General features: G+C 35.4%; 1 protein-coding gene across 4 annotated transcripts in view; it reads left to right on the top strand.

Annotated features, from left to right (window-relative positions):
• The window catches only part of CORIN (corin, serine peptidase), a 204,292-nt gene that overhangs the window by 37,798 nt on the left and 139,906 nt on the right, over nt 1–26,588 (top strand). For all 4 annotated transcript variants that reach the window (XR_013994118.1, XM_081061606.1, XM_081061607.1 and 1 more), the window contains exon 3: nt 5,707–5,907. Coding sequence is in view for 3 of the 4 variants with exons in the window: in XM_081061606.1 (XP_080917732.1) it covers nt 5,707–5,907 (201 nt within the window). In the remaining variant the exon portion in view is untranslated. The remainder of the gene's footprint in view (nt 1–5,706; nt 5,908–26,588) is intronic.

A 26,588-nucleotide genomic window follows, 5' to 3' on the forward strand; every position in this document is an offset into this window, starting at 1 on the left:
TAGAAATTCAGGTTAGAAGGCAGTAGTACACAGGTCACATTTGGCTGAGAAAATAGCAAGTGCAGAAGTATGATCCCTTGAAAGATGGAGGTGGACTAGGAAACTCGGTGAAATTTTGGCCCTGGAAGAAATGCAGCTAGATTGATAGATTAAGTGCAAATGACAGAATCTTGCATGTTGTCTTAAGGAATTTGGGCTTTATCGTCTAGGTCATTGGTTTTCAAACTCTATTCCATGGAACTAAGGTTCTGAGGAGGAGTCTCAAGGATTACATAATTGTTTGCTTCGACTTTCTATTTAAAAAAATAGATTTTAAATGCACACTCAAACCAAATATTACATGCAAATATTTAACCAAGTAGAGATCAGCAGCCAAATAATTTGTACTGAATTCATTCATATTTGTTTGGATCATGCGATATCTCTTTAAATGAACAATATCCTACGTTTAAGAAGTAAGTTGTGGGGGGAAAAAAACCAAAATATTGTCATTTTTGTAGCTACCCATTGCTATGAGTCAGAATGTTTTTTGAATATGTGCAAATAAAATAGAGAAATAAATAGCAAGATGATGCAGATCTAATTACATTAACAATGATTTTGAATTTTTTTAAATTTAAGTTTATTGTGGTGACAATGGTTAATAAAGTTACATAGATTTCAGGTGTACAATTCTGTAATACATCATGTATATATCACATTGTGTGTTCACTAGCCAGAGTCAGTTCTCCCATCACCATATATTTGATCCCTTTTACCCTCATTTACCAAGCCCCTCCCTCCGTACCCTCTGGTAACCACTAAACTGTTGTCTGTGGATTTTGGAATTTTTATGTCACCAAAACTACCTATTACTTTCTTATTGATTGGTTCATAATAAGTTATAAATTTAGAATTTATAAAATAAATTAATCTCAAACTACAGCTCATGTCTATTTTGTAGCTATAGGATCTTCTATTTATTTGAAAATAATATTTATCTGCTACAAAAATACTTGAAAACCATCATGATGGATGATGGTTTACCATTGACTGATGTTTTTAAGTGGGGAGAAATCTGATCATGTTTACATTTGCAAAGAACAACAGACGTGATTACACTTCAGAGGACTGGAGGTAGAAAGAAGTGAAGCTGGGGAGACCAATTTAGAGCTCTGGTGATGGTCTAAGTAAGAGATGATAAAGGCTGAAATTAAGGCACTTGGTGCATTAAAATCAACAGAAATCCAGACTGACTAGATTTTGATATAAAGGAGAAGTAGGAGTCAAGGTTGACTCCTGGGTGTCTGGCTTGGGCAACCAGTTTGATTTTTGTTAATGTAGGAAGTACAGGTGGAAGAATAGCCTGCAGGTAGGTGGAGGGAAGGTTGGAAGTTTACTTTGGACGTGTTAAGTTGGAGATTCTTGTGGGACAACCAGAAAGCTTTCTCCCAATTGTTTCCTCTATCCCCATTGCTTTTGCCTTGGGTCAGGCCCTGCTGTTCTCTCCCTTGGACTACTGCAGTGGCTTCTAACTATCCTCTAGACTTGACCTCTTTCAAGCTTCACCCTGCTGCCAGAATGGTCATTCTAATGTTCCACCCTATTTAAGATCCTTCGAAAGTTCTCCATCACAATAAGATCAATTCCAAACCTTAACAGGAACTACCCTTCACAGACTGGCCTCGACTCTCTCTCCCTCTTCTCTGGCCAGTCCCCTGTGTGCTAGCCAATGCTTAATTACTTGCTGCTAGGCTTTTGCATATCTTTCCCACTCTACTCTATCTAGAAAGCTCTCCATTCTCTCTTACCACACCTCCCTGATCCCCACAAATGCTTTGCTCAAAACCAGAAAATCCCTAATGATCTTTTAAGACTCATATCGAGGATCATTCTCCCCTAAGAAACCTTTCCTGACTTTCTCAACTGAAATGACAGTCAATTCTCAAAGCACTTGTAGCTTGGTTTATATTTTTTAGACTACATGGCTTTCTCCCTCGATTAATCTATAAATCTATTATTTTGATGATAAGAATCTCTTACTAGATTTTGTGTTCTCAGTGGAGAGTAAATATAAAGTTCTTGGCACATAAAAATGTGAAGTAAATGTGTTACCACATGGCTAGAGATATAAAGATAGGAATTAACTTCAAACTCACATCATAGGAAGGTAATTTTTTTTTACATGCATATGATAGTTGATTTTTTTAAACCTGTGTACCTTGTCCAAAGTGAGAAGTTTTTGTGGGTTTATGTGCATGCATAGCTGTCAGGTCCCACCTCAATTCTTGGGTAAGTTCAATAACTCTTATAAACTCCAGTTTCCCTCTCTGAAACTCCACGAAGAAGGGTTAATTTAGATAGCATCTGTTTCCTAGGATTGTCAGAAGGCTAACTTAGTAGCTTCTTAGAGTGAAGCTATTTAGTAAGGTGCGTATATTATTAGTTTCCTATTGCTGCTGCAATAATTATCACAACCTTGGTAGCTTAAAACAACACAAATTTATTACCTTAGAATTATGGAGGTCAGAATTCCAAAATAGTTTTCACTGGGCTAAAATTAAGGTTTTGATAGACCAGTATTCTTTCTGGGGACTCTAGGAGACACTCTGTTTATCTTTTCCAGTTTCTAGAGGCTTCTTGCCTTCTTGCCTTGTGACTTTCCATTTTCAACTGGGCAATGGCCTATTGAGTCTTTCTCACACTGCATGTCTGGCACAATGTTTCTCACCTCCCTCTTCTGCTTGTAAGGATCCTGTGGCTACCTTGGGCTCACCTGATAATCCAGGATAAGTTTCCCATCTCAAATTCCTTAACTTGTATGTGCAACATCCCTTTTGCTGTGTAAGGTAACGTAATCACAGGTTCTGGGACTTAGGATGTCGACGTCTCTGGGGTAGCATTATTTAGCCAACCATAGCGCTCTATCCATTCATTGTAGGTGATGGGTAAAGCTGTGCTATTATTATTGGAATTATAGATTATTTCTTAAACATTGTTAGAGCTGTGTTATAGAGCTGAAACACTTTTGAGCCATACAATCTTGATACAATGCGGTCTTCTATTAATAATTTAGCGTGAAAGAGCCAAAGTTATTTCACTCCAAACAAGGGTTGTGATTCACTTTTGAAAATTTCTTTAGCCATTTTGTTACGTTGGGATACACTTATAATAAAAGGAAATTGGTATTTATTTAAAAGTACCTTAGTAGTCCAAGGAAGACAGTTTTACTTTAATTACTATCATTGTTTAGTCATGACTAATAGTTACTTAGAACTTACTGTGTGACAGAACTGTTCCAAGTGTTTATATGCGTATTGACCAATGTGACTCGACCAGCCCGATGAGAGAGGTACTTTTATTTTCCTTATTTTGTGGCAGTTGAGAGTTTGCCCAAAGTTTCAGGATAGTAAGTGCTAGAGATGGGATTTAAACCCAGGTGCTCAGGCTGTAGAACCTGTACTTTTAACCGAACTATAAAAACAGGAATGTGGAAAAGGATGGGGCAGCACTGGAAGAATGAACACTCTACTTTAGGCTAATAACTCAGCATTTTTATAGCTCATCATAGTTTGAGAGTATTTAGTTTTATTGAGTTCTTATTTTTGTGCTTTTTTTAAAAAAATGCATCATAGATGACCAACTGTGAGTTAAGAGTTAGTCAGTTTCCCGAGATGCTTGAAAACAAATTGTCTAATGAATTCAGGCTTTTAAAGACACGTCCTTTAGGCTTATTCTCTTTCTCTCTGTTGGCCTGTCTGTCTGCCTCAAAAATATAGTTTTAGGAAAATTAGTTACAGCAACTATCATATATCATATGTTCTTTCTCTCTAGTCTGCCAACCTGCTTTATATGTAGAGTTTAAGAGCGAGAAAGTTGCTATTTTTAAAGTTGTTGTCTCATTGTTTTTAAGAAAGTTAGTATTTCAAAGGACTTCTTAGAGTAAAAAGATGTTATTAACACCTTCACCACTGTGGTTAAGTGGAAAAGATAAAGGAAAGATTATTAATAAGGTTAATCATTACAAAATACATTAATATATAACTGTTGGATATTTTACATGATAAGGATCTCCTTTTAAGTGAACTGCTCGGGATGTCGCTATGAGCGATTGTCGCTGCTACAAGTCTGTTGACAGAGCTGCTTGCTGATTCACAGGGTGTGCATGATAAGTTAAATCAACTTTATGGGCCTTATATATTCATGAGAGCCATTGGTGGAAACAACACGTTATGTGCAATATCTCTACGGCAAAACAAGTGAAGAAGAGACCAGTTAACAAATGGATAAAAACAAAATTATATCTAATGGATTCGTAAAATTTTCTGTATGAGTGAAAAGCATATTCCATAGTAATCAAGTCTATCACATATTTATTTTGATCCAGGGTACGTTCTAAATTATTTTGAAAGTGAAAAACAATCAAATTAAGTCTTTTATTCCACCTACTGCACTTGGTATTTACTCATAAATTGTATGTCAACACAGACAGTTTGCAGAATGTGTTACCTGCACCACTTGGTCACGATTTCGCTTTTATGTTCCAATGTTTTATTTAGAATCCTTTGGCAGATGAAACTGTTGACCTTAGTTAGCTAGAAAACAGCTGCTTTTCTATTTTGATTTGTAGTTAATGTTTTGCAAGTGTCAAACACGTGTAGAGAAATTTTTTCCATGACTGATATTAGACATTTTATTTATATTTCTTTTATTTTTAATGGTGCATGGACTGCTTGGAAAAGTGAGAACCAATTAGAGCATTCACTGTAAAATTAAAAAAAAAATTCCCTTGGGTATTTCTATAATAGATCAATATCACATTCATTTATTTTTGTAGCATACTCAACTATAGTGCTATATTCTGAAAACAGTCTGTTGTCTATTTTGACTGAGTTAAAAATACATTATTGCTTTCAAAGTTTTAAAAAGTGTCTGCCTAAACTCAAAGCTAGGTGACTCCCAATAGTCAGATTTGATACTTATTTTGTCAATGAATGAATACCTTGAGAAAGGGACCTGTTGAGAATCTTAGTTTAATGACTATTTCTTATTTCTTGTAATTATATTTTATACCTTCTAGGTAAAGATGAGGATAATTTAGTTTCTCCTTTCAGTTTGGCTGGAATTAGAGTTTCATTTTATTTTGTTTTTTTTATTTTTTGTTTTTTTGGTTTCTATGATACAAGTATTGGTAAGTATACGAGCCCTATTATTTTTATTTTTCTGTTATGCATAGTTCACTGATATATGGGGCAAAATGTGAAGAAAGCTGAGGCTAGTGAGGCACTATTGTGCACTTTAGAGGCAGATATAGAGGTATGAGAGCACGTGTCATAGGTACTGAAATGGCATAAAATGATGGGTGAAACTGAGAAACAGAAAGCAAACACTGTAAGATTCACCATGTTTTATTTATCTATGGTGAGTCTCAGGTGAGGTGGAATTGCCCTAAATCCTTTGAGCACCAAGACCCTAGGTAGGAGACTCAGTTTTTAAACCTGAAGCATTGGAGAAAGACATAGTTTCTTCACAGGGTTATGTGATTTGCTGTAGAAGAGAAACTCTGATTTGTCCCAAAGAAGTTAGCTAGCCATCATCTTTCTCTTTGTGTTTGCCTAGATAGAACGAAACATGGGAAAATAGCTCTAGAGTGTTTCTTAATATGTTTTTAAAAATAAATACTTCTGGTAATGTTTTAAAATATTTATTTATTTTTTGGTCTTTCAGGAACATTAAAAGAAGCCTATTTTAAATCAAATGGGAGCGAACCCGTGGCCACTGATGGTGAAGTTCAAGTGCCTGATGTTATTCTTATTAATACAATTTATAATGAGAGCACAGTGACATCTACCATACAACCCAACCAACACATTCCAGCTTGGACCACAAATGCTTCTTTCCTGGGGGACCAAAATCATAGGAACACAAGTAAGTCTGAAGGTGCTGAATGCATGTGCCCTTTAATGTCTTTGGAACCCACAGATAGATTTTTAAGTATGGCAACAGATTATCTCACTTCACAGTCGGTTACTGGTCACACAGGCAAAGAAAGCTCCACTCTCTTATCTGATAAGCCTGGCAGAGTGTCCTATTCTTAAACATGAAATGCCATCAGCTCAGCCATCCAGATAGGGACATAAGTAATGAAAATGTATCAATGTCATTCAACATTTCTGAGGCATAAAAATGTATGCTGTTTGCCCCAATATAACAGTATTCATTTTGGTGGCTCACCTCTGAAAATCTGTGCTTCTGTTTTGAAGTTTCATGTTCCTTATTTTGCAATGGTTAAATTAATAAGTGAAGTTACTTAGTTATCCATGCCTTGTAGGAGGGATCCCACTCTATAATTGAATGCCGAGTGATTTAATAGGAGCTATTCCCCCATTTTGCTTTTGATGTGTCCATGTGTTCTTTATTCCTTCCTCTTTTATTGGCTGTGCAATTTATTTTACGTGTTGGTAACTGACAAATAATCACAGCTTGAGGAAAACGGCATGTGCAAAACTTCTGTCTGAGCACACATGGAGGGATCTGTCAGTTATTCCAGTAAAAGAGCTGGGAGAGAAAGAGGAGACAGAAAATGTGGGGTCAGTTAGATGGTGGCAGACCATATGCTCTGCAATGTGACTCTATTCTTTAATACCTCAGATTTTTTAGTCAAGTTACTAAGCTTCCAGAGTGTTGATGGGAGTGGATTTTGTGGAAAGTGCCAAAGAACTTCAGCTCTGATCCGGTCAGCACTGATAAAACATAATCAGAGCACTGTCATTGTAAGAACTTTCTCTGCAGTTGTCTTGATTCTTATTTTCTACTCCCTAAAACAAAGTGATGTCATTGAAAATTATACAAAGCCCAGCCATCCATGAACATTTTCTTGTTTGTTCTTCCCTCTTTCGTGAAATCCCACACAGGGAAGGAAATCACATCTGAGGTCTAGGACAGAGTATTTGTTTTCATTCTGAGCCAGGAAGGGAAGGATTAAGCTGACTCTTAGCTATCACAGTATATGTTTGCCATTGGCTGAAGAAAAGCAGGATTATTCTATATCTCTAGCCCCAAAGAGACAGACTATTTGGATTCCATCGTTTCATAGTGCACCTACAGGTTTTAACTGTTTCTTATGCTTGGTGTTCACCAGTGATTTATACGGATTTGTGTTCTTTACCTGACAGTGATACTGCAAACCTGACTTATGCCAAGTAAAATTTATTTTCCTTATGAGTTTAATTTTGAGGTTTTTAATATGTTGGTCATGTCTTAAGCACTTCATTATTCTTAAGGACAGTATTTTTCCATCAGAAGTGCAAAAGTAGTTTCAGTAAAAACTCAGTCCAGTTAATGTGGTTGCAATTACAGACATTGTTTTCTTTTACTAAGTGGATTTGTCTCTGTTTTGAAAGTTCCATTATTTGTTAAGATTTGAGTAGAGGTGACAAACACATACCCTGAAGAGTAAAGAAACATATGGTACTTGTTGCTCAGTTTGGAAATTTGATGGAAGTCTGTTTGACTCATTTTCTCTTCCTATGGCTGGAACATTACTTGAGAATATGAATGTAATTTGACATGTAAAGGAAATCCAGGTGAAATTAGAATGATTAAATGGAGAAAGGCTGAAAGCTTCAAATATGTGTCATTTTATGTTGGTAATGTACCCGACAGCATTAAGCTTTACGTAGATCCTCAACAGACTGTCTATATTAACTGAAATTGTTTATTGCAAGGGATTAGATCATTTTCGTACATTTCAGTAATATTGCTAGCCTGTGATTACAGAGCTTTTGGTAGTTTTCAGGGCATGTTTGAATATTTTCTGCGTGGTTCTTACAATTAACTGATGAGATACGCAGGAAAGGTAATATACACCATTTTTCAAGCTATGAAATTGAGGCCTAGGGAAATTAAGTTGGCATATTCAATATCACTTGTCTAGTAATTGGTAGACATGAAATTGTGATTTTGATCTTGGCACTCCTAGACCCATGCTCTTTCAAGTATTTCATGCTTCCTCATTTAATTTTATTGCTTTGTCTGCAGAAGTAAAGCATTACTTCTGGAGCAAATTTTAAGCTCCAGGACAGTAGAAGAGGAGTCTGGTTTGTTTTTGTTTTGTTTTGTTTTTGCTGCTGTATATTCTGTGATCAATAAATAATTGTTTAATGAATAAATAAATGAACTATAGGCGTTTCAAAATGACTTCTGGATTTGATGTTTATTTATTTATTTATTTATTTATTTATTTATTTATTTATTTATTTTATTTAATGACTTGTATTTGTACTAATACCCAGCAGAGAATTTACTTTATTTCTTTTTTCAATTGTTCTCTAATGAAAATGTCATTTTAAATTCCAGGCATATGTAAAGGCTGTTTAAATCCACTTCAGTCCAAAAATACAGTAGCCAGACATTCTGTCCTACCCAAATATCCTGGGTAGGAAACCAAGGGGAGAACTCCTGGCAAAAGGTACCAGGAAATAGCCTTTTTAAAAGACATTTCCTCCTGGGGGTTCTTAATATCATGCCAAAGCATAGAATACTGCAGTTTGTAAAGTTGTAACCAGAACTCCCCCCAATTCACCCCCTCCCCCGCCATTACGCTGCGCAGCAGAGCTGGGCTTTGTAAATGTCCAATAGGCTTCTCCTGACATCTGTTGCTTCTGGAGTTTCATTAGTTGCATTTTGAAAACCAGTTGTAATACGGAAAGGGAAAATGTCCATAGTTAGCTTTCATGCTATATTGCAGCAAGGGACTTTTCTAGGTTGCATTCCGTATTTGGATTTTTGTTTTCACCTTTTCTCCTGATATATTTTGTAAACATTTAAACAGAAACATTTTGATGTTTTTTTAAAGAAAGAGAAAAACTCTTTGACCAGCCAACAGCGTTTGGGTTAAAAATAATGTGGCACACAATAGAATAACCTAGAAACTCTGATCAGGAATTAAAGTGACAAGAGAGTGGGTTAATGTGCTAAAAGCTTAAAATGTTCTGTTCTCTCAGTAGGCTCTTTGGTAACCAGCTCCTAAATCAATCTACATCCGATGAGAACACATCGTATCTCTCATTCGCTTTTTAAAAAAGAACTGCTTTTTGAGACAAAGTCAACATACCATGAAATTTACCCTTTTAGTATGGACAGTTCAGTATTTTAAAAACTTATTCACAGAGGTGTACAACATCACCACTATCTAATTTTAGAACATTTTTCATCACTGCAGGAAGAAATGCCATATCCATTATTCCTCATTTTCCCATTCTCCCAGCCTGTGTCCAAAACTAATCTGCTTTCTGTCTCTATATTTCGCTTATTCTGAACATTTCATATTAAGAGCATCATACAATAAGCATGTGGCTTTGTGACTGACCTCTCATCGCTTTCTTGAATATGGCACAGCCCCGAACATGAACCTGGCCTTCTAAGATCTCAAGACATATGTCAGGACTTGTCCAAGGCCCCTTTGGACACCTTATTCCCTAGTTTTTCCTTTTAAAGTTTTTGTTGGCCTCTTATTTCCAACAGGTATTCTTGCCTCTGGTAGTGGTGATGTTGCCACAGATTGTGCTCCAAAAAGGGCCCTGGAATAGAGCTGTTTGCATAGAGAAAGCTCTGAATCACATAAAATAAAGACAAGCCCTGAGAATGCATCCTTTCCAGGAAGCTTGCAGACAGATTGAATGGTGACAATTTCCTGGGGGTGGCTTTTTGGGGAGGTCAAACCCATTCTTCCCTCTCCATTGCCTCCTAGGTTGCCAGTTTTCATAGTTACCATGGTTGCAAGGCCATTAGTTTTTAAGGTTACCGCAAAACTGGGGAGAGGGTGAAGGGACTAGGGCGAGTTAAAATGCTACAAAAACTCATAGTTCTTACTGTAATTCAGATATTTTTCTTGAATAAGTGTTCACCTAATTGACGCAAGCCTTTGGTTAAATCCCCTAATTCTGAAAATTTTGATCTTGATAATTTTTTGCAGTGTTTTCACTGCTTTCATGGAGGAGCAGATCTTTGGAGGATCTTAGGCATTCTACCATTCTGAAAGTGCTTCTCACCCCTCAATCACTTCTACCTTTCTTTTTCATTTTCTCCAACATTGGGAGTTGACTTTTCTTCTTTTTATAATGCATAAATATGACTATATTATTTACATTAATTTTACATGGAATTGTTTTTTTCCTGTTGTATGTGAATCACTTTATTCCTTTCCCTTCCTTTTGCATCATATTATCCTGTCCTTACCCACAGTTAACCCATGTTAACAACCTAGTGTGTATGTTTTTATAGTTTTCTCCATGCTTATACAATTACATATGAACAAATATACACATACATGCATGCAGAATAACAAACAGGTAGAGGTGATTTTGTCATTGTTTGTTTTTCAAAACACAGGGTCACATTTATTACATTTATTTTTCTATGTAATGTTTTTCTCATTCATGAATATGTCATGTAAATACCACTAAGTCATTGTTACAATGGCTGAATAGTATTCCACGTTGTCATTATTCCATCATTTATTTTAGCCATTTTCGCAATAATCGGCATTCACCTTATAATTAGCTTTTTGGTGTGTTTTTTTCTCAGTGAACTACTCAGAGTCTCTCTTTGGAAGATAAAATGACTTGGATCATGGTAATGAAGCTGTCTAAATAACTGATTTATTAGCACTGATAATTCTGTATCAAAATGCTCTAAACACATACCTCAAATTTGCTAAGTGTCGAAAACTTATGCATCAATCCAAAACCCTAAGGTTATTCTTCTTCCTAGTTTTGTGTTTTTAATGTGGTATTTCTCTTAGTTTGTAAGTGAGCTCTGCAAGACTATGAAGCTAAGAGGATCAGAGCAAGTGTTGATTACTATTAGTCAGGCAACTATCCAAGGGGGGATTTAAGGAGAGGGAGTCTAATTAGACATCTGAAATCAGGAAAAGTCTCCTCTCCTTTTTTCCTAACATTTTCTATACCTATCAGTAATGGATCCTTTACTGATATTATCCATTATAATGGATAATAAATGTTTTCATTATATTCTTCAAAAGTCTTTTCTATTGCCTTCAGAGTCATGAACCCATGAGTCTGTAGATTACTATAGATTACTGACTGTACATTATTATGCGGTTTGGAGTGGGAATCAATGCTTATATGTGTAAACGTGGATGGGTGAATGGCTTAGATGTACCTGAGAATTGTATCCTTATCATTCCTCTGTTAATATATTGTTGGATGGTATTTCTCTGTCTGGGGTCTGAGGGACCATAGATTTATTCTGGGAATCCAAGAATTCTCTATAAGAATTTCTTAAATTCTTTCATTTAAATGATAATAAAAATAATTAATGTAAGCCTATTCTCAATAACCTGGATAACCATCTTATAACAAGTACCGATTTGGATTTTTGGTGCTTGTATTTGAATTTATATTGATGATTATGTTGCCCCTAAGCTGTACTGCTTACACTGTTAAAAAATGATTCAAGAAGACAATTTAGGTGATACAAGCTTTATTTAACACTTCATTGATTGGACAGTCTCCTTTAGGAGAACTACAAAATGGGGCAGAAGGCAAGAAGCTTTTGTAGGATGAAGAATAAAGAACAGGGAAGAGAGAAACAGAAAGTATCTGATTGGCTTGTTTGCGGTAAAAAAGGAGTAAAAAAACTAAGTATAGAGCCCAGAGTTGGTATGAAATATAGGGAGCGGCTGACTGTGTATACCGTGTTTCTGGTCAAGCAGAGCATTCACCAGGACATACAAGTATTGACGTTTCAGTTTGCTGACCTGGCATCCTAGACAGGAGCGCTCCATCTTGGGCCTTTTTTAATAGATATTTGCCAGCCATCAAAAAATAAACATATATATTCTTCTCAATTGCATAACAAAGTATGTACTTGCCTGTTGTACAAAGGATGTCTTCGTGGCAGTTCAAATAGGGAAAAATGGTGACTGACTCACTCAATTGGACTATGTGCTAGTATAAGTTCCCCAAATATAGAAGAACTTGTGCCTCAGGAGTTAGTATCACATTCATGGTGTGTTCACAGAACAATGTTAATACTAATATATTAATACAATTCATTTAAATTGTATTGGTTTTGTAATTTTATTTCTATTTAATTTATATATATTAATTTTATACTTGTATTATACCTATAGGCATAAAGCGGGGTTTATATCTAATTTTGCATAGCTTTCTTCCTGTGAAAAAGCCTGTACAATCCTTCAGCTTGTGAAATACTGCTTTAAAGTACCTGAGTTCTAGCTGTTTGTATCACATTCCTTGAAAAAGCAGCAATGCTCCAGTAGCAGAATTTTTAAACTTTTTTGTGTGCCAAGGACATCTTTGGCAATCTGGTGAAGTCTATAGGTGCCTTCTCAGAATAATGTTTTAGTGCTTAAAATAAATAACACAGAATCACAAAGGAAAACAATTCTATTAAAATTTAGTTATCAAAATATTAGAAATATAAATTCATGACATAGTAATATGTGATATAGAAATAGTGTTATCTAGCAGTAGGTCAATAAGTATAATTATATAACATGGATGAGCATAAACAATAATTTGAAATGTTTACAATAACCCCATGTTAATATGAAAATAGCTATGATTTCTAATTTCTTTTTCTACTTTGTTGCCTACCTTGATAATTTAAGTATGTTACATTTCAGTTGGAGGTCAATGGAAGTAGAGATGCTATTTTTCTCCCATCCAGGTTTTTCATAGACAACAAAAATTCTATGTCTGGGCCCATTGGGGTCTTTGTATTATGATTAGGACTCATACCTTAAAGGAAAAGATTTATTTTTTTTTTGGTACCTGGGAGAGTCTGAGGTCTGGCTAAGATGCTTCGTTAGGAATTTACTACTCCAAAATGTACTGGAGTCATGACCCTGGATACCATCCTTTGTGTGGTCTGCTGGACACCAGCGTTACCCCAATGTTCAAGGCCAGTTGGTTGCCCTCTTCTATATATTAAATCATATTATTTAGGCTTAAAGAACAGTTCTGAGGTTCAGACATGGGCTTCTGGCTAACATCAACATCTAAGCAAGAACAAGTGAAGCACTTAAATAGTTATTGCATGCTTGTGCGGTTCGCATGGTAGCATTCTAGTAAAGAGACCTACACAGTTCTTGAGAGGAAGGAAGGAAATTCAAAAATAGGAATGGACTCTCTCTTTTTCTTTTTTCTCCCTGCTCTCCTTTCCTTCCTCCTCATTCCATCTTTAGGTGACTTTTTGTCCTTAGGATGTATTGGGTTCCTCCCAGGGAGAGCAAACACAATTACTTGCAGAGCTAGGCTTTTGAAAGGGGTAATGGAACAGTGTCTCATTCACTCTCCTTTGGCTACAATCCCATTCCTCCCTCTCAGAGATTTTTGGGCAAGACTTCCTAACCCTCTCTCCAAAATGAATCCTGCAATATCCCCCAGGTGACATGCGTCCCCAGAAGTAATGTGCCTATAACACATTAATACAGCAAATGAGAGTCAGAGTTAAATAGTCATGTCAAAAAAGGCTTATGGCTCTCCAGATTCATTAATATCCTCTTCAGGAAGAACAACAACCCAATACCCTTGGTCTATATAGAGAAAAAAAAAAAAAGAAAAGAAAACACACACAAAAAGCTAGTAGCATGCTGATAACAGCATTGCAAAAATAATCCTGATCAAATTCAAAGACAAAAATTATCTTTTAAGAGCCAAATTCTCAGATAAAAGTTAAAAAAACAAAAAACAGAAAAAAACAACACCCTGTACTCTACGTCACTCTCTGGTTCTGAACGAAAATTGACACTATTCTTTTGCCTGAATAATTCAATTTGCTGTCTGTCTCAGGGTTTTGGTCTTTGTACAATTTTGTGTTGATTCCCATCAGTGGAAATCTGTTTGCTGTTACTTGTGCCTTTGGAGAATATGCCTTTCCACTTACTTGTAGTTGAAATAAGTATGGTAAGTTTTCAAGCCAAAAGCTTTACATCAGTTCACATTGATGCAAAGCATTCCTTGTCTTTTAGTGTTAATATAATTTATTCTCCTATTTTACTGCTCTGCATCATTAACGTAATATTTGTGGTGTGTGAATTGATGACTTACAGTACTTGTTTATAATTATATTAATTGGTGTAAAGTCAATATGATGCTGATGTACCCTTCTAAGCTTTATGAGACATCTCAATTTCTAAGAGCCTAGATTAATATTCGGGGAAGAACCTTTTGTTCATAAGCAGCTATTTACTGGGTTCCAAGCCCTGAAGTTTGGCTATCTACTCTGTAAAGACGGATCAAAGAGAAATCCTGTCCCCAAGTAGCCAAGTAATTCCTTGGAGACATGAACATATTATTTATAACTTGAGAAATTCTACAAGACAGGTTCATAAATAAAAGAAAACATGATCCGTTTCAATTCTTATTTCTTTTAAAGGCAAGATTGCTATTTCCTACCATTTTTATGTTGTAAGAAATACATGTTTTGTAAATATCATGATATTTTATTTACAATTATAAAAGTAAATTTTAGTTTAAAGGAGGTCCTGGAGTTTCCATTTTTAATCCATTTATACTGTTTCATTCTGAAATTTAAAAACTTATTTATAATATAACTGTCTTACGTAAGACAGTTATAACTGATTATAGATAAGTTAGATAAATTGAACAGTCTTTAGTTTTCAATTTTCTGTGAAGGCTAACCTTACTTTTATATGTATTAATGAGAGTTTTTATCACCTCAGGAAGTAGGAGGTTTAGAATTCTACAATTCCCTCTTTGGAATGACTTCCAATTCTTCCATGGTTTATTAAGTAATCAAGCTCAGAGAGTTTGTTTCTGTTTGGGTTATATGTTGATAAATGTGCACTGGACAAAGGCCTTGGGCTATGCATTTCAGGAGACTGATTTATGATGACCCAATGGCTGTTGAGCCACAGTGACAATGTTACCATATTATGTGTCCTCTAAAGTCAACAATTTATTTATTTTAAAAATAAATAATATGGGAGGGTTGCCATGGGAAAGAAATGAAGTTCTTAAATCAAAACTCATGCTTGGTCTAGATTTTGGGGATTAGCCACATGGCCATGTTATAGCCAATCATAGGAGGCAGTGAAGCAGGTTATGCGTGGGGAAACATCCAGTACCATCAGTGTTCAAGTGGAGACCCACTAACCCTTCCTTCTTTCCCATTTCTCCCTTTTGGAATGGAAACGTCTATCCTATTCCCATTTCACTATTGTATTTCGGAATTATGTAACTTGTCTAGTTTCACATGTTCACAGCTGGAGAGGAATTTTGCTTCTGGATGAATCGTAACTTGAGTCTCACCCATATCTGATTTAGATAATTAAATGAGACTTTGGACTTTAGAGTTGATACTGGAACATCCTAAGTCTTTTGGGGCTGTTGGGATAGAATAAATGTATTTTGCATGTAATAAGGACATGAATTTTGGGGGGTGGCAGGAGTGGAATGTTATGGACTGAAGGTTCTCAGTTCACTGCTACATTCCTAGAATCTTGAGATTTCCTTTTCTTTATGGAGCGTTCAGCTGTTTATGTAAAAAATGTTTGTTTTATTTTACAAAATATTTCTGGATGTTTATATTTAGTAGGTTTTCAGATTTTTTGGTCAACGATATTTCAGAATCCTTTCTTTAAAAAACTATTTCACACAGAAATTTTTAATCACACACAAAAGTAGAGAGAATAGTACAATGAATGCCCATGTGCCTCAACATTTTGTCAATTTCCTCAGGTTCTTTTTTAAAGCATTATTTTCTAGTGCTTCTTGTAGTAGAGTTTAAACTTGCTCTCATAATTGAATTGAGAGAGGGTTGTTCTCTGCATTGTTTGCCCAGAGGACTTTTGGTTTTTAATTAAAATATCCTACTTCACTAGTTTTAAGAAATCACCTGGAGAAAGCAAAGGCTTTACAGAGCAATATGTTAAATCTTATTTCAAGTATTTAATTCATCATCATTAAAATACATATTTTTTCCAATTATAGGAAATTTCCAATTATAGGAAAAAATTACAATGCCCCCTGAAACAAAATTGATTCAACATTCCCCTCTTGTACTTTTTTGGGTTGAGTATTCTATGCCTTCCACTTTACCCTCTAGGTCTCCACCTCTCTAGGTTATCGTTATATCCGCTCCATTCAAACCTGGGCATTCTCATTAATTTTGACTCTGATTCTTTGCTATTCCAACTCTATACATTCATTTCCATGTTTAAGCTTCCTATGTTTCTCCTTTTTAGCTTTATTAATTATTGCAGAGCCCTCTATTCCAGTTACTTCCATTTCCACCCTAACATGTAAATGGCAGGGAATGGAGAAGTTTCAGAATTTACGTTTTTCAAGGCCAGGTTTCACACAGAGTCCTATTATTTTTTGGTTATCTGACAAGTAAATTGACATAATTGGTAACAAGTAGGAGAAAAACATTATAAAATTTCCTGTTAATATCTTCTTGGTAAAGAAGACACATTTCTTATTGCCCAATAAATATGTCTTCAGTTACAAATTGGCTACATTCCTCCAATCTATCCATAGTGGAGATATAGCAAAGTCATTAATATCTTCTTGAGAAACTCTCTATATATCAAGGAATCAAAATGACTGACCCATAAGGGATTGGCCTGACTATGTGCACTATAATTTAGATGCCGGCATAAGGCAGCAAACATTTTAGCACAATAGTTGGAACACTGGCATTAGAACATGTTTTCTCTCCTGGCTAAACTTGGGAGAGAAGGTCAGGGCATGGGCTCCTCACCAGTCCCGAATGTGGGCAGTTTCCCTAGAGAAATGTGAGTCTCCAAGCTGAAGTTGAAACACAGTGGGCAGACACATCTGGTTTCCTAGGAAGAGGCACTTCTTTCATGCAATGTTTGACTGGGTGGACAAAACCAGGAATGCTTGTGTGTTTGGTTATCCCTGCTCTGGCACCTTAAAGTCATATAAAAAGGCAGAAGTCCTCTGACTGAATTGGAGTCCCCCACAGCTTTTAAACAATCACCTTTATTTCTTACCTAACATTATGGAGAAATCCTGGGACTGCTGCTCCAATATACCTGTGTGGAGAGTTACAGAGTTTCCTGGAGGGAGGACTCCTCTAACCATTGGCCGGCTTCATAAGCTGCTGCCCTTGTAGTTGCAAGGGGCCCTGAGCATAGAGGGACACCACACTTTGTTCAATGCTTTGCTGTTGAAGTTATTAACAATAACATAAATAAATGTAAATATGATGAATCATACAATATAAATAAAGTAATATAAAATAATTTTGAACAAGCGGCCCCACATTTTTATTTTACCCTGAGTGCCCCAAATATGTACCCATTCTTCTCTTGGGTTTTTCTGTGATGGGACCAACTTCAGTATCGTATCTGCCCTTGAACTAAAGGCAGAGCCAGGCAATGTCATGAGCTGACTGTCATTGGCCAGTCAGGTACCACACATGGAGTTGGGGATAGGAAAAGGCCTCCCAAATTTCATGGCTGCTATTCAATTAGGGACTTGTGGGAGTTTATGCTAAGGGTTTAACCAACCAGAATTCTTCCACTCCTCCCTTCCTTTATTTTGTTGAGTAGTTGCACAGGTTTTACTTTTACTTTCTCACCTTACATTACCTTGAAATAAGATAGAAAGGATAGTTATTACAAAGAAAGAAGCAGTGTGTCATATGTATTCCAAAAAACAATACTAGAAATTTATCTTACTATTTCCTTTTGAGTATGGAGCACATACGTTCCTTTACAATCTTATTCTCTGTAAAATCTTCCTTTGCAGATTCAGAGAGTAAAAAGATAAACATCACCTCATTTTGAGCCTGACTTGTTACAGATTTTAACTTTAGAGAATTCTGAGTTAGAGAGGGTTATCTGAATGAGCATTTTGCAAATATATTCAGAAGCACAGTACCTAGCTGGTCTAGTCCAGACCTCAGTATGCTGGGCTGCCCTGTCATTCATTCCTCCAGCACTTAACCCATAAGTATTACTAAACCTAAAATGGGATTCCCAATAAAACTACACAGGGCTGGGAAGTCCACTGAAATCTCATTGCCTTTGTGAGCAGTGAAGTTTAAAAGTAACCATGAGGTAGTGATTTTACAATAAAGCCTGCCCTCAATGAACATAATGTGCCACTAAGTCATTTCTTATATTCTAATCCTTGTAGAATTTATTTTTATCATCGCTGGCATAAAAAACAAATATTTTTATATGTATGAATGTATGTTTTGACTAAATAATAAAATGTGTTCTAATTTCAAATTCTTATTTTTAAATTCCATAGCACTAAGCCCAAAGACTTTATTAAACAGACACTTAATAAATATTTTCTCAACGAGTAACTAACGGTTTTAATGGTTTTAAATACTTAATGAGTGTTTTTTGAAAATGTAATACTCAGAAATGTTTTAGCAAGTAAACAAAACTAACTAATCACACTTTGAATTTTGATCCCATATACTGGGAGTGCCAAAAAACATATACACATTTTAAGAGATGTCATCTATGCTCAAGCAGTAGTTCGCCATAATGAGAAGTGTCTGGACGCTGATGGTAAACACTTTCAGCACCTCTTGTAATTGCAGAAGTCAAACATGACTTGTATTCATCTTTTGTTACCAGTATATATTGAAAATTATAATTTTAATAGTTTTTTCCTTTCTTAAAAAGTGTATACATTTTTTTTGCACCCTCTGTATATTCGTGAGTAATTATTCCCTCTACAAATGGACACGTCTTGGAATAAAGAGCAAAAAGGAAGAATGAAAGCTTAAAGTCTCGCCTAAATTTTCCTACCTACATAACATGGATACAGCTATCTCTCCTGTCTAGTTCATAGAATTTTTGTGAGTCACAAATGAGATATTAGTAATAATAGCAAAAACTTTTATAGCTTATTGCATGTGCTAATGATAGGTACTGTGTAAACATCATTTAATTTTCACAATAACCCTATAACACAGATTTTATTATCCCCATTTTGCAGATAAGAATATGATAAACAAAGAAGTTTAGTAACTGATTAACAACAAAGGCTACATACATATAGAACAAAAAAGACAGGATTTGAATCAGACTATGGAACCACCACACTATGTATGGGAAAGATGTTTTACAAACTAGAAAGTGCTATAAAAATTTAAGTTATTGTTCTTATTCAATCATTCATAATTCTAGGATAGATAATTATATGGGGATAAGATATGTAGTTCTTTTACAATTAATGAAAAATGATAGATAAGGGTGTGACAGCTGAAATATCTTATTTAGTTCTATGGAATATGAATAATTAATTTACAATAAAATATTGACCTCTCACTGTGTTAGAATGCTGCCATGGTAGATATTTGTTGAATGAATGAATTACACCAGGTTATGAGACTTTAGCTACCATCAAACATCTTAGAATTAAGTAGGATGGCTGTGTGTATATGATGATAGGAAAGAATTTATATATATGTGGTATATGTATATATGTAGGATGTGAAATCTTGAAGCTTGGCAAAAGAGTTTACCAAAAGACTTGAGATTGCATTAAAAATGTTAATATATGTGATTATATAGAAAATATTATATAGATTATAGAATATATAAAATATATGTGAAAATAATATATAGATTATATAGAATATATGTGATTATATAGAAAATATTAAACCCCAAACCTCATGCTTCTTCTGGAAAAAGTAGCTAGCTCTTAACTCTGGTAATTTACACAGCAATGAACTAGGTTATCTACTTTCTTTTTTTGAATAAATTAGCAAGACACCAACTTACCTATTCTTTGATTACATGTATAAAGGCTTTGTACAAATATAACAATTGACTCATTAAGAAAATGGGTCTTACTTTTATGTTTTTTATTTCTTTTATGAGAAATAAAATACTTACCATGGTTGGATACAAAGATGTTTATAGAGTTAGTTAAGAAGCCAGGTTCTTCACAGAGAGGCCATGTCTTCAGCTGTCCCTTATCTCTTTGTAACCCTCTTTCGGGTCTCCTAAGAACATGCTATCTTTTCAGATTGGGTTTTCCCAGAAATAGTGCTGGCAAAATGTTACTTTTCAAGGGAGTTATCCAGAACAGAGAATGACCTTCATTGTTCCCCTCTGCTGATGTAGTCCTGCCTGGGCTGATTTGGTGGTTTAGCCAGGAATAGCATTTCCAATCGAAGTGGTCCCTCAGTGAGGATGGGGAACTTGTTTTGAATAGCAGATTCATTGTTTTCTTTGAGAATGTTTAGTTTCCACCAATCTTGGAGAAGCAGCTCTAATGCTGGAATCCAAAAAGATTCATCAAAATATTTTATAATGAATGAAGTAAATTTACAATTTTTAAAATGGAGTAGTATCTTTGACAGAATAATGCCATGGGAGAAAAACAGTCTATGGGATCAGAAAAACCTGGCTTCAATTTCAACTCTGCAACTTAAAATGTGTGTAACCTTGCATACTTTGTCACCCTCATTGAGTCTGTCTCGTCATCTGTAAAATGGGAATAAAAAGTTTTTTCACAGGATTGTGGGAAGGTTAAATAAAGTGCTATATATAGGCTAGCAAACAACCAACCTAGAAGGTACTCAAGGATATTTTATTATCTATGTATCTATTTTATTTATCTATCCTTATCTTTTTTTTAAAATTTATTGGGGTGACATTTGTTAGTAAAATTACATAGATTTCAGGTGTACAATTCTGTATTACATCATCTATAAATCCCTGACCCACAGTCAGTTCTCCTTCCATCACCATATATTTGATACCCCTTACCCTCATCTCCCAGCCCCCACCTCCCCTTTATCCTCTGGTAACCACTAAACTATTGTCTGTGTCTATGAGTTTTTGTTTCTCATTTGTTTGTCTTGGTCTTTTGTTGTTTTTGGTTTATATACCACATATCAGTGAAATCATATGGTTCTCTGCTTTTTCTGTCTGACTTATTTCACTTAGCATTATACTCTCAAGATCCATCCATCTTGTCACAAATGTTCCTATATCATCTTTTCTTACTGCCGAATAGTATTCCATTGTGTATATATATACCACAACTTCTTCATCCATTCATGTATCGAAGGACATTTTTGGTTGTTTCCATGTCTTGGCCACCGTAAACTGCTGCAATGAACATTGGAACACATGTGTCTTTATGGATAAATGTTTTCAGATTTTTGGGGTAGATACCCAGGAGAGGGATTGCTGGGTCATATGGTAATTCTATTTGTAATTTTTTGAGGAACCTCCACACTGCCTTCCATAATGGCTGCACCAGTTTGCATTCCCACCAACAGTGTATGAGGGTTCCTTTTTCTTCACAGCCTCTCCAACACTTGTTACTATTTGTCTTGTTGATGATAGTCATTCTTACTGGGGTGAGGTGATATCTCATTGTGGTTTTTATTTGCATTTCTCTGATGATTAGTGATATTGAGCATTTTTTCATATGTTTATTTGCCATTTGTATGTCCTGTTTGGAGAAATATCTCTTCAGGTCCTCTGCCCATTTTTCAATTGGGTTGTTTGTTTTTTTGTTGTTGAGTTTCATGAGTTCCTTGTATATTTTGGATATTAGCCCCTTATTGGAGGCACTGTTTGCAAAAATCTTCTCCCATTCATTTGGTTGCCTCTTTATTTTGTCTATGGTTTCTTTTGCTGTGCAGAAGCTTTTAAGTTTCATATAGTCCCATTTGTTTATTTTAGCTTTTACTTCCATTTCCTTTGGAGTCAAATTCATAAAATGCTCTTTGAATCCAAGGTCCATAAGTTTAGTACCTATGTTTTCTTCTATGCAGTTTATTGTGTCAGGTCTTATGCTTAAGTCTTTGATCCATTTTGAATTAATTTTGGTACATGGTGACAGATAACAGTCCAGTTTCATTCTTTTGCACGTGGCTATCCAATTCTCCCAGCACCATTTATTGAAGAGGCTGTCTTTCCTCCATTGTATGTTTTTAGCTTCTTTGTCAAAAATTATCTGTCCATATTTATGTGGTTTTATTTCTGGTTCTCAATTCTATTCCATTGGTCTGTGTGTCTGTTTTTCTGCCAATACCATGCTGTTTTGATTATTGTAGCCCTGTAGTACAAGCTAAAGTCAGGGAGTGTGATATCTCCAGTATTGTTCTTTTTTCTTAAGATTTATTTCCTTATCTTTAAATTGTTTGATCTGACTATAAAACAATAAGTAGAAATAAAATTTTAAATATATTTTATATTTAAACAAAACTTAAATAGATACTAATGGATTATTTAGGCTTTTACTGCAAAGTAAATTTATCTCATTCTAGCCTCTCTCTGAATTGTATATTTTTCTTGCTGAAGGTGCTAGTGCTGTTGAAACATCAGTTGAACATCAGCCTTATGAAGGCATTGTCTTAAATTCTTTATCTCCATTGACAAATTTGATCCTACAACTCTGTGATTAACATTATTATTATTTAGATCTCACAGATTAGGAGGTTTTAAAGGTTAAGTAATTTCCCCAAGGTCACACAGCCTTGTGGGTACTGGAGTTTGGAGCCAGGTTCAATGTAGTCTCCTGGCTTCTCTTTCTCTCTCTCAGAATAAGCTAGCTTTTACCTTGATAGTTTACAGTGTTTGCTCCTACTCTTATCAGCTACAAAGATTATTTTTACCCGCATTCTCCTCAGAGCTCTGCAGTATTCTATCATATAGGTGCTCATGTATTCATCCTTCTGCAGCCTTTGTAACTTGTAAGCACATTCTCCTTTTTTCTCTGCTTATGGTGAGGTCCCATGCTAAAAGCGATTGAGCACGCATAAGGGTAACAGACTATATACCTTGTGGAGGATAGGGAGAGCAACTCTCCTCTTTTACTTTCAACTGCTGCACTATAGTCCAGAGGGGACCAAGATAGGAATCAATCTGGTGGAGCAAAAATGATGGGATAATTCCCTATGCTACGGGAAGTTCTAGGGAACAGGTTATTAAGAATAGTAGCAATATTAGCCATTTACATTAGTGCCCTCAGGGCGCAGATACACTGGCTTTTTTACGTGTACTTCCATCTCATTCGATAAGAAACCTTTTAGTGTAAAGACTTTGTTCCACTTAATCTCCTCATTCATTCAGTTATTAACTCTTGGGTACCTATTATTTGGTATCCTCGTGGTTTCTAGGGACAAGACAAAGTGTCTACTGTGATGTGGAAGAATACTGAGAATAAACAAATAAATAAACAAGATCCTATCAAATAGTCCTAATGCTATAATGAAAATAAAACAGCATGATGTTACAAAAAGAGGTGAGGAGTACTTGGGATGGGATGTTTACGGCAACTTTTGCTGTCTCCTACGAAGGCTGGTTCTCTGAAGCAGCCTCTGCTGTGGCTCCCTACCCCTGCAGGGTGACCGACCTGCCATGATTGATCAGTGAGAAAGGAGTTTCTTCTCTTTGATGTTTTTATTTAACGACCATGAATCCTCAGTAAATAGGAAATGATAACAACTTAAATATTATAATAGGAACAGTGAAGACAGAAAGCAACAAGCAAAATGCTTGAGCACGAATATGAATGATTGAAAAACCAAAAGACTGTGTCAAATTGCTTCTTGGCACCTGAATTTTATATTTATGCTGCTTAAATATTTAGTTCTGGTCTATTACTTAGAGGAAGAATTCACCTTATAAATGAATAGTCTTTAATTTGTTCTAATAAGAATAGATTTATTTTGATGTCAGTCTTTCCTTAAGGAGGCATGTCTGCTACTTCGGTTTTTGTTGAGCATTAGGTGATGACTTCGTGTGTCAATGCCAGACACCATTTGCTTGTTTTCTGTCTCCCCCGACTAGCCTATAAGCTTCCTAAGGGCTTGTTCTACATGGTATATGTTGCTCTGCCCCATGAGCAGTACTTGAAATATTCAATAAATATTTGTTGAATGAGCGGTGATGAAGACCCCACCTGCCTCTGTAGAACTTATGGGGCCAACCCACAGTGGTATAAACCCAGGTGAGAAGAGGCCTGTAACTATAATATAATGTTTGGATTTAGGGGGCAGTTGTTGGAAGAAAGATCCTTGGATTTGGAATGGGATGACTTGAATTGAATTCCAGCTTTACTGTTTATTAGCTGCATAAATCTTGCAGGAAATTACTTAACCTTGTTTCCTCAGCTGTGGAACAGTAACTTGCAGGGAAGACAAATGTGCTGATGTATGTGAAAGGACTGAGGACAATGCTGAAGTGTTATAGTTGTTCCGTAAATAATGAGGATAAAAATATGCCGATACAAGTGGTGAATGTGAGAAGGCTCCAAACAGTTGAACCGTAAAAAAGCCAGAATTTAATGTAAGGAGGAGGGAATAAAAGATATCATCTGGGAAGCAGCAACAAAATTACAGATAGACTGGATGAGAGGAATGAAAAATGAAAATTTTTGAAAAAGACCATTCTGTCATGAATTTTCTTCCCAAACCACTGGAAAGGGCTATATACGGAGAACTCTCCTTTCCAACCTCATCAAATTCTTAAGATCTGGAAGACAAGCAAATGTCATCCACAAAGGAGTCCTGTGAAGTAAATTCATGAGTTAAAATGGGTCAAATTTAGGTAAATTAGGACAAACCAACTGTGCTTTGATAAAATATTGTCCACTGATGCAATGGAATTCTTACTAGTAGCCCATCAATTAAAGGTGCAATCATACATAGGAAGTTAACAAGGTTATCAAAGTTTCTTGTTAGGTTATTAGACAAAAAATAGCAAAGTACTTTAGAAAGTTGATATTTCATTATTTTTAATTTGAGAAGTTCTTTCCTGTCAAATGACAGTATTATATCATATAATCATTATGATTTAGATATTATTTACTTCTGTTTAAAAACAATTTTTAAATTTGATTTTAAGGGATTTTTATGCACTGTTGAAATAAATTCTGTGTAGGTCAAAATCAAATACAAATATTTAGTAGATTTCCCTGATTAAAAACGAGATCATTTGTAATTAAGGCATGGCAGAGAATGTGAGTGTTGTAAAAATCATTAATGTAAAAACTCAGTGCAGAAATGTCTAGTAAGTGAATCAGCATTTTTTTCTTAACCACTACCAAACTGATTTGCTAAATAAGATTGGCTATCAGTATCATTTTTTGAACTTTAATAATTTTTTTACTTTTCAATTGCAGTTAACATACAATATTATATTAGTTTCAGGTGTACAACATAGTGATTAGACATTTATATAACTTATGAAATGATCCCCTTCATAAATCTGGTACACATTTGGCACCATACATGGTTATTACAATATTACTGACTATATTCCTTATGATATACTTTACATCCTCATGACTATTTTGTAACTTCCAATTTGTATTTCCCCTTCCCCTTTTTCACCCACTCCTTAATCCCCCTCCCATTCAGCAACCATCAAAATATTCTCTGTATCTATGAATCTGTTTCTGTTTTATTTGTTCGTTTATTTTGTCCTTTAAATTCCACGTATAAGTGAAATCATATGGCATTTGTGTTTCTCTGTCTGCTTATTCCACTCAGCACAATACCTTCTAGGTCCATCCATGTTGTTGCAGATGGCAAGATTTCATTCTTTTTATGGTTGGTTTATATTCTATTACAAGTATATATCACTTCTTCTTTATCCATTCATCCATTGATGGACATCCAGGTTGCCTCCATATCTGGGCTATTGTAAATAGTGCTGCAATGAACATAGGGATGCACATATCCCTTTGAAGTAGTGTTTTAGGTTTCTTAGGATAAATACCCAGAAGGAGGATTATTGGGTGCTTCTTTGTCTCTTGTTATAGCCTTTGTTTTAAAGTTTATTTTCTTTGGTATAAGTATTGCTACTACAGCCTTTTGCTTTATTTTGTCTCCAGTTTCATGAAATATCTTTCCCATCCCTTTACTTCAGTCTGTGTGTGTCTTTCCATCTGAAGTGAGTCCCTTGTAGGCAGCTTATGTAAAGGTCTTTTTGTCTTATCCATTCACTCACCTTCTCTTTTGATTGGAACATTTAATCCATTTACATTTAAAGTAATTGTTAATAGATATGTAGTTATTGTCATTTTATTATTCATTATTTTTATCTTCCCCCCTCCCTTATTTTTCTTAAAGAAGTCCCTATAACATTTCTTGTAATACTGGTTTGATGATGATGAACTCCTTCAGCACTTTCTTGTCTGGGAAGCTCTATCTGTCCTTCAATTCTAAGTGATAGCTTTTCTGGGTAGAGTAATCTTGCTTTTCATCACTTTGAATATTTCATGCAATCCCTTCTGGCCTGTAAAGTTTCTGTTTAGAAATCAGCTGACAATCTTATTGGAGCTTCCTTGTAGGCAATTAACTGACTTTCTCTTGCTGCTTTTAAAATTCTATCTTTGTCTTTAAGCTTTTGGCATTTTAATTATGATGTGTTTTGGTATGGGCTTCTTTGGGTTTATCTTCTTTGGGACTCTCTGTGCTTTCTGGGCTTGTATGTCTATTTCCTTCTCCAGGTTAGGGAAGTTTTCTGTCATTATTTTTTCAGTTTCTTCTTCTCTCTCTCTCTTCTCCTCTGGTACCCCTATGATGTGAATGTTGGTCCACTTGATGTTGTACCAGAAGCCCCTTAAACT

The sequence above is a fragment of the Rhinolophus hipposideros genome (assembly GCF_964194185.1).
Source record: "Rhinolophus hipposideros genome assembly, chromosome: 1".
Taxonomy (NCBI): Eukaryota; Metazoa; Chordata; class Mammalia; order Chiroptera; family Rhinolophidae; genus Rhinolophus; species Rhinolophus hipposideros.